Raw genomic sequence first — 12,033 nt, forward strand, 5'->3', positions numbered from 1 at the left:
GCCAGAGCTGAGATCCCACCACCATCCTAGGGACATTCGATAACTTCAACATCAAACGCGCATAGTCTGCTCAAGGTCACTGCACCAGGCAGTGTGACCACAGCTGATGGCATTGCGCTGGTATTGGATAGTGAAGCTCCCAGATCTGGTTTAATCCTGCAAATCCACAAATCTGTGGCATGGGCCTGCAGTGGTACCGAGTCAGGCCAGGGGGTGCATTCCTTTGTGTGTCGCTAGAGGCTCTAAGAGCACAGTCTGCTGAGTTGGTTTTGTCCATCCTGGCAACATGGCCAAAGAGCCTGGAACACTGCTTTTAAATTTAATGAGTGACTGAAGGAAGGCCCAATCTCTGCGAGATTGACATTTCACACACAGTCAAACGACCTTTTGCTCACGATTCAATAACTTCCCAAGTAGTTAATCTATTTTATGCCCCATTCTTTCCTCTTCTGTCACTGTTTTATTCAGTATTACTACTTTTTGTTTCAGGCAAATTTACAAGTCTTGTCCCCATACAAACTGGCAACACTCATTCATGAGGAATGGTGAAGCAGCACTGTCAAAGTGTAAAAGACAACTCCTTGCCTATATGTCAGAGGTAAATGCAATATAGCAATGCTCTCCTCAGGGCTTCAGAGACTGGAGTTTTATCAGTTTTTCATTTAACTGCAACTAGGATAAACCCAACCATCTCTAGTTGCAAAGAGAATAAAGCTTGTGCTGGTATTAGCTTTCACTCTACTGAGCCACTAGAGGTCACTGTTGAGTGCCTTCTTGTGAAATGAAGACACGCACAACCCATTGCCAAGAAGCTTTCTCTACCCTTCCCTGTGTGTGTGTGTGTGTGTGTGTCCACTCCTTGTATCAGACAGCAGATGCAGTATATCAAGCCTCTGCCCATGATAAGACTTAACAATCGTGTCTGGGAGTTTTATCTCCCATTTCAACTTTGTCTATTTTGGATTGTGTCAAGTTGCCATACAGTCCAATACTATTTCTGAAGCCTTTCCTGTCTCCTAGAGTCATGCATAGTTTGTTGTTGTTTTTTTCATTGCTAATGGAAAAATCATCTCATGCCTGATAACTTGATGAAATCTTTTTTCCATTCCCATTCTCTACTCTAGGAGCAATATTTGAATTGTGAATTTCCATACTTTAAATGTTCTCCAGTTTAACCTTAGCTTACAATTTCCTGGCTCTCTAATAATAACCCTTAAAACTCTTGGCCTGATTCTTGGTTACATTAAATCCAGTTCGTGAAGTTCTGGTAGCTTTAAAGTAGTTGCAAATTTTTAGTTTGCATTGGGAGAAGCATTCTGAGTTTGAAAGTGAAAAGCAGCCTCAGTCCTTGTCTATATTTAAAGTTTTATTCCAACAGTTATACCAGCAACACTTTCATATCTGTATAACTATCTACATGACGGTGTGTTCGCTGCTTTAACTATGGCAGTATAGTTAACGCAGCAAAACTTTAAGGTGTAGACAAGGTACCTCATAAATTAGAATTAGGCCTAATTGGTATGTTGTTTTCTTTAAGTTCTTGATATTGTCCAGCTTTTGTCTTTAAAAAAAAAAAAAAAAAACTTAGTAAGTTTGTCTTGGTTCTACCTATTTTGATTTTATGAAGCAGTATACTAGTGTCCAGGTTCTGTTAGGGATTTGTAGCAATTCAACTGCTTTATTTTTCCCCTCCAAATGCCTTGTACACTGAACTTTATTTAAGCTCTGTCTTGGATGGTCTTTCTTTAATTCAGAGCGGATTATATTTTCTCTTTTTGGTTTAGTTCTTAGTCTTAATGTTTTATGGAGGAGGAAATGTACATGGATTTTGACTGAGATTACTACTATGGATCACTATTTGCATGCTGGCTATGACCATAGCTATGGGCGGGGGGTCGTGCAGTGTCATGTGAAATGGTAAAACTTTTTGTGGCCCTGACTCATGTCCTGTAACCCGAGCAAGGAAATATGCTTTCAAGAATGCCTATAAATAGTGCAACAAAATTGCAGGAAGAGGAGTCTGTCAGACTTTGTTTTGGAAAGGTCACTTGTGTTTGGGTAGTACTGAGTCACTTAACTGGAAAGATTGAGTTAAAGAACTTTAGAGTGATTCTAGTTTGGTTTGGAATGGGGAAGCCCTGGTACCTCAAAACATACAGGGATTTAGAGATGAAATTGACAGGTTTCAGAGTAACAGCCGTGTTAGTCTGTATTCACAAAAAGAAAAGGAGTACTTGTGGCACCTTAGAGACTAACCAATTTATTTGAGCATAAGCTTTCGTGAGCTACGGCTCACTTCATCGGATGCATACTGTGGAAAGTATAGAAGATCTTTTTATACACAGACAGCATGAAAAAAGCATGAGGATGTTCTGGATGCTGTCATGATACCATACAGTACTAGATCAGAAATAAGCCTAGTGCCCAGACATGCTCTGCATTGAGAAGTGTATACAACAGAGCTCACAGTGTCCTATTCTGGCCAGGCGTGAATGATGCTGAAGATGAAGTATTTGTGTGAATTCTGCAATCAACTGAAGAACAGAATGGAGAACCACAACTGAAACCAAATGGGATTCCTGATCCAATGCTGGTGCAAATGCAAATCTGCTTGAACTAAATGGGGAAAGTCCAGTTAGTGGACAAGACAAAGGTGGTTCCATTTATTTAAAAAAAAAAAATGAATTGCTTGTCATGGGATTTTAGATGAGCTGGTCCATAATTCATGACTGACTTATTTTGGCAATTTTCTTTATTATATTGGCACAAGTACACCACGTCAAGACTTTACTATGAACGGTCAAATGTGTTACTAGAAAAGTAGTACATATTTCCAACAGCTTGAAACAACAGAACTGTTGGATATAAGAGATCCATGCTGAGCACTAAGACATTTTGCAGTGTAGTCAATAGTCTATTAGGGTCAGCAGTTTTTAGTGGCTTTGACCTAAGAGGAAAATACTTTCGCCAATTTCCAATGGGTATCTTGCACCAAAGACATGTAACCCTGCAGTCATTGCAAAAGATCTATAAACTAGAAAACTGGAATTGGGGTGACCAGATGTCCCAATTTTATAGGGACAGTCCTGATATTTGTGGCTTTGTCTTGTATAGGCACCAATTACCCCCACACACACACACACCTCTGGTCCCGATTTTTCACACTCATCTCGTCATCCTAACAGGAATAGAGGACAAAAGTGCCTAATAGCTAACCCAGTTGTAAGTGCAAGAGTTAGATTTCAATCCAATGGCTGGTACGCTTGATGATAAACTGTCTGCATCAAGTACATACAGCAGGGACAGAAGCCATATCAACAAAACTAAAGACATTGGCTGTGTTTTCTGGGGCTATCCAGAAAGCCGTTCCCAGTGCAAGTGATGCAAACTCACTCTGTCACTTATTTTCCAGCAAATGCAGGCCTTCCTGTGATGAATCCGAGGGGCCAAAAAAGGCTATTTTTGAAGGAGCTCTTTTGACAAGCAGCTGTGTGATCAGAAAGTTAGGAAGGATAGGTTTATTTACTCTCTATTTTTCAAATAAAAAGGGGATCCTGTTGTAGTTGTAAATGTGGTGGTATTGATCTGTCAGGGGCCAGAGAAATAACTTTTTGTAAGCCTGAGCTATGTTGTGAGTGAGGTTAAGAAATAAAGACCAACTTGTAAGTAGCACTCCTGTGGGTTCTACCTTTATTAAAGGGGCAGTTCCAGAGGCCTAGGGCAGACAGAGTGGTCCTCTTAGTTTTCCCACCCCCAACCTTTGTAACTGGTCATCTTATTTTTAATAAGGAGGTGAGTGTATGCAATGTAGCGAGGGTGCCTGTGCTACTCCACTTCAAAGAGAATGGAGTATGAAAATCATAAAAGTTTATTTACGGACTCTCCCCTACACTGCCTTAAGCTACACAGTCATATACTAAACTCCTGGGTATAAAACAAGAGAAGTCTGTCATAGGAAGGGATGGGAGGCTACCTAACTTGCAGAACAGTAAACACAGGGCTTCTGTTTTCATGGAGGAGGTGAGGGCATTCTCCAGTTGGTGTGGATACAGATATCTTACACCACTGTTGCCAACCCCACTGTCTTTCAGTAAGTCCCACCATTCAACAACCATGACATTTAAAAAAAAAAAAAACAAATTAGTTTCTCTTTGTCTACCACTGGCACAGCTGTGGGTGTTCATGTTTTCAAGCAAGTCTTCGACAACCAGCATGGCTAAACTGTTCTGTTTCTGATGGAAACAGATTCTCTATGTAATCAGAGGCTGGCAAGAGCTGGGGCAGCGATCACCAGAGGTGCCCATACCCAACAGGGCTTTGTCTCCATGCAGGGATCTGGCTTGGCTTATGCATGTTGTTGCCTAAACTGCCCCTAGTCAGCCAAGCCTGAGTCCTAACCAATGTGCCCTACAGCCCTCTTTCTCCATCCGCCCTTCCTTCCCTTATGGGGCCCTCTGCTCCAACAATCCTGCCCCACAGGCTCTCTGCCCTCAATTTATTCCTCCCTCAAGCTTGCCTGTCAGTCCCCACCTCCTCTCCCCCTACTGCCTGCCCGCCCCTCTGCTGCTTGCCGCAGCCACCCCTCTCCCTGCCTGCCTCACTCCCCGTCCCCCACTGCTTACCCCACTCACCCCTCCCCCACCACTGCCTGCCCCACTCTCACTCCCCCTCCCGCACTGCTTGCCCACTTCCCCTCTCTATTCCCTCTGCCTGCCTGATTCCTTCTCCCTGCTCCCCCCACCTGCTTGCCCCACTCTTACTCCCCCCTCCCCCTCTCACTCCTCCTCCCTTACTGCTTGCCCCACTCACCCCTCCCCCCACCTGCTTGCCCTACTCTCTTCCCCACTCACCCCCCTGCCTGCTTGCCCTACTCTCCCCTCCCTCCCCCACTCACCCCTCTCACTCTCTCTCCCCTCCCCCACTGCTTGCCCCACTCTCCCCCCCGCCTGCTTGCCGTACTCTCCCTCCCTGCCTCCCTCCCCCACTGCTTGCCCCACTCACCCCCACCTGCTTGTCCTGCTCTCCCCTCCCTGCCTCCCTCCCCCACTCACTCCTCTCACTCCCCCTCCCCCACTGCTTGCCCCACTCACCCCCCCGCCTGCTTGCCCTACTCTCCCTCCCTGCCTCCCTCCCCCCACTGCTTGCCCCACTCACCCCCACCTGCTTGTCCTGCTCTCCCCTCCCTGCCTCCCTCCCCCACTCACTCCTCTCACTCCCCCTCCCCCACTGCTTGCCCCACTCACCCCCCCGCCTGCTTGCCCTACTCTCCCTCCCTGCCTCCCTCCCCCCACTGCTTGCCCCACTCACCCCCACCTGCTTGTCCTGCTCTCCCCTCCCTCCCCCACTCACTCCTCTCACTCCCCCTCCCCCACTGCTTGCCCCACTCAACCCCCCCGCCTGCTTGCCCCACTCTCGCCTCCCTGCCCCACTCACTCCCCCGCTTGCTTGCCCTACTCCCCCCTCGCTCCCCCTCCCCCGCCTGCTTGCCCCACTCTCACTCCCTCTCCCTGCCTGCCCCGCCCCCGCCCCCTCCCCCTCCCCCGCCCCTCACCCCGCCCCGCCCCCTCCGCCTGCCTCCGTCCCCGCCCCCTTTTCCCAGCATGCCCGCGGTTGAAAACAAAGTCCCACGTGAGCGGCGGCGCGGCGGGCCCGTCATGGCGTCTCCCAGCGGCTGCTGGCCGCAGCCGGGCTGGCGGGGGCCCGGGGCCGCGGCGGGGGCGCTGGGCGAGGAGGACGCCGAGGGGCTGTACGTGGCGGTGGAGCGGTGCCCGCTGTGCAACACCACCCGCCGCCGCCTCACCTGCGCCAAGTGCGTCCGCGGCGGGGACTTCGTCTTCTTCGACGGGCGCGACTCCGAGAGGTAGCGGCGGGATCGGGGGCCGGGGGGGGGTCCTGAGCTCCCCCCTCCCGGGCCCGGGAGATGGGCCGGGGCGGGGGGGGAGGGGTCCTGAGCTCCCCCCTCCCGGGCCCGGGAGATGGGCCGGGGCGGGGGGGAGGGGTCCTGAGCTCCCCCCTCCCGGGCCCGGGAGATGGGCTGGCGGGGGGGAGGGGTCCTGAGCTCTCACCAGGCTCGGGAGGTGGGGGTGGGGGGGGCCTTAGTTCCCCCTCTTAGCCAGGGACATGGAGGGCGGGGGTCCTGAGCGCTCCCTGGCCTGGGGCGATGGGCAGGCGGAGGGTGGTCCTGAGCTCTCCCTTCCCAGCCAGGGACAAGGGGCGGTAGGGGGTCTGATCACCCCCCCGGGTCAATAGACAAGGTTGGAGGGCATTGAGCTGCTCCTCACCCAGCTGGAAAGATTGGGGGGTCTGGGGGCTCTTCAGCTTCCACGCCAGGTGGGATCTTGAGCTTCCTTCCCGCAACCAGGAGATTGTGTGGGGGTAGTGGGAGGGATTGCCAGGAGATGGGGCTGTGTCGGGGGTCTTGCGTTCCCTTCTTCCGCCGGCTGGGGAGATTGTGAAACGTGTGTCAACACATGCATCCGATAACAAATGACATGACATACCACTGCCTAACTAAGACAAACGGAAATATATTTTAAAATATTCAGAGGGGGAAACAAAAGTGTAGTGGCCTATTTAAAATGCACATATGTATGGATTTTCAAAATTCAACAGTAAACTCCTAAAGTCAGACACCTTGTTTTGTTTGAAAACCTTATATTTATTCCTTTCCGTAGAAACAGTTCTGACCTTACATGTTTTAAAATTGTCTAAATATTATATTGTTCACTTAATAAAAAATTCAGACCCAATAGTTCCTTCCTGCTAAGAGCTGGATGGATGGGAAGGTTATTTGAATAAGTATTAAGGCTGCAAACAATGTTCTGGTTTAAATATGCACTTCCATAATATATTTTCAACTATTGAGGCATCCTACCTGCTGCAAGATGACCATCTGAGATTCCCGATAAATAGTCTGCACAGCACTGTCTGTCTCTGGACCTTACTTGGAAGTGCCATCTTCCTCATTCATCTTTGGCCAGAATTGTCCCAATTTTTGGCTTATATGTTCTTACCATATTTATAGTCCTTTAGCTGAGGCATCGTTAGCAGCTGCTGTGTGTGATTTCTTGAACTATTTTGGGAAGGTGGGGAACAGGTTTGTATGCTTGGGTCTTTACTTTTGGCTGAAAGATACCAAGTACATTTGGTTTAAGACTGGCCAAGGAAATTAGCGTCTCTTCTTAGCCGACTGATCTTGAAATCACATTCATGTCACCGCTTGCCACTTCACTCAGGATGTTTTACTGACTTTTTAACTATAAAAAATGTTCTGTAGATATTGACTCACCCAGATTTGTACTAGTGCATAATCATATGCTGGACCTTTCATGTAGCTGAAAATGACCCTTTCTCCAATATAACTTAAATGTAGAAAGTCCATTTATGGCCTGGTCTGCAAACTGATCCACTTAATGGAACCCATATGCCACTTACCCCACAGAATTCATTATGACTATATGTGGGTACAGGGAGCCCCATGTTAACCATCTTGTAGGACTGGGGCTTTAGTCTGATCTCTGCTCTTATTAGTGTCATAGAACTACAAATTGACTGTATTTTAGCCTTCCCAAAATAAATGGAAACTAACATTTGCTTAAGGCTGTGTTAGGGGTTACCCACAGCTTCTGTGATGATCTCATTTTGTGAGTCTGGAACTTAAATGGGCATTTGGGGGCTTTTGTCCTTTTTCTAGCATCAAGAGTTTGACCAAGACCAGGAAACTCAGCTGCAGCCTTTAGTACAGGGTGATTGCTGTTCTTCCATAATTGCTACGGCTTGAGAGGTTTATCGGATACCAGTCTCTTTGGAAGTGGCTATGAAAAAACAAAGGTGTGGGCACCCTTTTGGATGTTCCAGAACCAATGCTTTGATGAAAAGCCCAGCTGTCCTTTCCATTCCCATGTGATATGATGGGTGCTGAGATTTCTGCCATAATGCCCTCTCTGGATCTTACTTGGAAGTTCCATCTTCCTTATTCATCTTTGGTGAGAAAGAGGCTTATAAATTTGAGCTATGTCCTTCCAACTGCTGGAAGTGAGGAGGAGTTTTGTCTCCTCTCTCGCTGCCTTCTGTTTGCATCAGTAGAGAGGTCTCCACTACTCTACTCCTCTAGCAGCCTCTGTTTTGGGGGTTGTCTTCCCCTCTGAATACCCCCAGTTTCTGTGTCTGTGGCTGCTTGTAGCTTTACCAGGCACCAGCATGACTCTTGAGTTTCACTGCTGTGCACGAGGTTCTGAGTGGCAGCTGTCCTTTAGATAAATCCAGTCTGTTTACTCAAACACTGAGTTCACAATCCAGTATTGTGTAGCCATAGGCCACAATACAACAACTTCTTTTTAATCCATTACCTAGAATTAATGTGAATTCATCTCTGTAGCAGGAGACTGAATAGTATGAACATAACTTAATAATTCTTGTGTTTCTTGTCATTCTTTTTTATTGTAAGATTAGCGGGACACCATCAACTGCAAAAAATCACTTTTCTGTCTGAAAAGTTGTACCTACTGTTGTTACAAGTAACACCTAAGGTGACTAACTGAAATCTTCTAGAAAAGTAGTCTTTATTTTAGTTTCTGAAATTGAGAGCATTTTGTGGATCGTTTCTTTCATTGTTTCCTCTTTTCAGTTTTTGCTGTTTGTGTGAGTCTTTCACACCACAATGGGATGAGGAGAGAAGGGTTTCTAAAAATGTGATCACCATAAATTGGCAGAGATACTCCAGAGCAGTGCAGTCATTGGAAGTACTTTTAAATAGGTTTTTCTTAATTGACTAGATTTCAAGTTGTGTCCCTTTTTTAGGGTGACCAGATGTCCCAATTTTATCATGACAGTCCCAATACTTGGAGCTTTTTTTCTATAGGCGCCTGTTGCCCCCCACCTCCTGTTCTGATCTTTCACACTTGCTATCTGGTCACCATAGCCTTTATTATTATTAGTTATTAATTTATCTATATGGCAGTAGTGCCTAGATTAGTTTAGCGCCAGCAATTTGTTCAGTGCCATACAAGAGAGACAGCTGGCCCTTGCCTTGATCCTCCTATCAGTCCTATGCATGACCTGGGTAATTCAACTTCAAGATTACCCATGTAACGAGAGAGAGCGAGCGAGAAGTGTACCTCATATGAGATCCAGGCCTGCTTTTAGTGAAGTTGGTGACACTTATTCTTTTCAACTGGAATAGGATTGGTCCCACTGTTTGTATTGATTAAACACATTAGTGCGGGATTTGGGGGAGGGGGAAGGGCTGGAGGGGTAGAAGTTAAAAATAAATGTATCACTGTTCATTCCAGACTGGAATTTTTATTATTAGTTTTCTTGTACTCTAGAGTATTTAGCATTATAAGCTATTAGTCACTTTTCATATTCCAGCACTGAGCTTCATATCATTTTTAGACTGCTTTGTGCTGGAGAATATTATACACTAATTGTTTAAACTATAATAGGATTGAAGTTGTTCATATGTCTGGCAAAAATTACATATAATGGTAGCTCACACTGGAAGATAATGCTTATGCTTGATAGGAACTGTCATACCTAATTTTGAGTGTGAGACTGAAGCTCTATTTAGGTTAATTACTGAAGTGCAATTATAATTAAGACTGATGTGTCCGGAAGTCCTCCAGTAATATAAACACCAACATCCTTCTTTCCATTATTCATATAGGGCATCTTGGCATGTTTGAAATCCATGCCAAGATCCTTACATTTGAGCATGAATGATTAATTTTTCTGGGAGTTAACCAGACCTGTCAATCAGAAAACCTTGCAATGCTGTTTACACATGACAAATGCCAAAGCCAAGAATTAACTTGGGTGTCTTAAGCAAGTACGCTTTCTGTAAATCCTGGTTTATGGTTAAGGCTATGTTTTAGTCACGGGTATGTTTAGTAAAAGTCCTGGACAGATCACAGGCAGTAAACAAAAATTCACGGCCTGTGACCTTTCCATCACCTCTACTGTATACAAGTACGCCTGCAGGTGGAGGCAGCACCGGAGCTGAGAGGGAGGGAAATGTCACTGCTTTCGGGGAGCCTCCCAAGGTAAGCGCCAACCAGAGCCCTCGCCCTCACACCCTCGCCCAACCCTCTAGCCCTGAGCCCCCTCCCACACGCACCCAAATTCCTGCTGGGGTGGCCCGAGACTGCCCCAGCAGGGGCCAGTGCGACTGGCCCAGGGGCTGCTCAAGCTCCTCAGGCAGCCCCCTGGCCAGCCGCACCGGCTGCTGCAGAAATCATGGAGGTCCTGGAAAGTCTCAGAATCCATGACCTCCGTGACAAACTCACAGCCTTATTTATGGTCAGATACAGTGCATGTTTGGAAGTAATGAGTGTTCTTCAAGTGCTGTCCCTGTGGGTGCTCCACTCCAGGTGACAGTGTGTCCCGGCGCTGTTGATCGGAGATCTTGCGTAGCAGTGCCTGGTCGGGACGCAGGCGCTCTGTTCCATGGTTAGAAGGAGGAAACTCAAGTAGATGGGCAATTCTTCCATCCTGATCTGGCAGTCAGTATTCATACTGTATTAGTATTCAAAATACTGTTCCTTTAATCAGTTGACAAGTCAAGCAACTGACTGTTGTTTTGGAAACTAAATGATCATTGCTTTCCGGCAAAAGAGACCTTTCATTTTACACTATTTGACCCAATTACTATTTGGCAGCCTAGAATGCTTGTTTGCCAGTTTGTCAAATAATCTATCTTTACCTGACTTGGAAAGAATAAGGGCAATGTTTGTTTGTTTTTAAAAAAAATTCTCTTATGACAGTGATGCTGCAGGTATTCATTTGCTATTTCCTGGAAACTTACAGGCTCTGGTCAAAAATACAAAAACTGAAATGTAATGAAAATTTGCCATTACATTTTTTGACTGGGACAAAAAAAGCTTTTTCCTTTTCTCACATTAAATATGGACTTGGTAGGTATAGTCTTCCTCCAGGATGCATGCAACAAGAGGAGAGTACATTTCTCAGGAGTTGAGGTAAAGGTAAAGAACTAAATTTTGTCCACCTCGGAAGTTAGTGGTATAATTAAGGAATTCAGTAAGTGTAAAAAGTCTATTAATTATTTAACACTTTAGGCCCCAATCCTGTAAACCTGCACATCCTTAACTTTACACATTTCAGTGGGACTACTTGCACACACGAAGTTAAGCATATATGTGTGTGCATATAGGATCAGGGCCTGTCATAGCTGTGGGTGCCAATCAGGGTCAGAGTGTTATTGTGCTAGGCACCATACAAATACAAACAAAAATATCTTCCTTGCCCTGAAGAAAAGTGACATGAAGAGGGATACAATCAGATGTACACAATATTCATAAAATGTGTAGGTTTTTAGTATAACAAATGGATACAATGACAGCTATCTCTATCAATTCCCACTTTTGTCATTGCGGTTGAGCACTTACCAATTAATAAGTAAAAACAACAAAGAGTCCTTGTGGCACCTTAGAGACTAACAAATTTATTTGGGCCTATGCTTTCGTGGGCTAGAACCCACTTCGTCAGATGCGTGGAGTGGAAAATACAGGAGCAGGTACAAATATATGAAAAGATGTGAGTTGCCTTACCAAGTGTGAGGTCAATGATCTTTTCCAGTTGTTTCTTTCTAATGATTGCTGACGCTAGAGAAATAATTCAGAGGAAAATATACTTAGAGAGACATGTCTGTTGGTACTTGAAGCTAGAGAAACCTTCATTTGCTTATAGATTTGGTGTACAACTTTATATATTCTACATCTTCTCAGTTATATGTAATAGGAATATCTATAACTGTTCATTCAAAGTTACACTTGTTTCCTTCTAAACTAAAATGGTGTGTGTGATATATATATTAAAATTAGGAACATATTAAAGGGATGGCACTTTGTGTTTTGAAGAAACCTGTTAAATAAATCTGTGTGGGCTCCTTGACACTACTGATGGAGTGTGTGTGGTAGTCTACAATTTTTGCTGCCTTACATTTTGTTCATTCCCCTCCTATTTTTAGTTCCCCTCTGAAGTTAGATCCAAATACATAACAATTTGTCTTCATTTTCC

The 12,033-nt window shown here is 45.6% G+C and overlaps 1 protein-coding gene across 1 annotated transcript in view; it reads left to right on the forward strand.

The window, feature by feature from the left end:
- Positions 1–5,651: 5,651 nt before the first annotated feature.
- Positions 5,652–12,033, forward strand: part of ATG14 (autophagy related 14) — a 29,872-nt gene continuing 23,490 nt past the window's right edge. Inside the window, exon 1 of the mRNA XM_074956469.1 lies at positions 5,652–5,860. Coding sequence (XP_074812570.1) covers positions 5,655–5,860 — 206 coding nt within the window. The 5' untranslated portion in view covers positions 5,652–5,654. The remainder of the gene's footprint in view (positions 5,861–12,033) is intronic.

Source organism: Natator depressus, chromosome 6 (assembly GCF_965152275.1).
Source record: "Natator depressus isolate rNatDep1 chromosome 6, rNatDep2.hap1, whole genome shotgun sequence".
NCBI classification, from domain to species: domain Eukaryota; kingdom Metazoa; phylum Chordata; order Testudines; family Cheloniidae; genus Natator; species Natator depressus.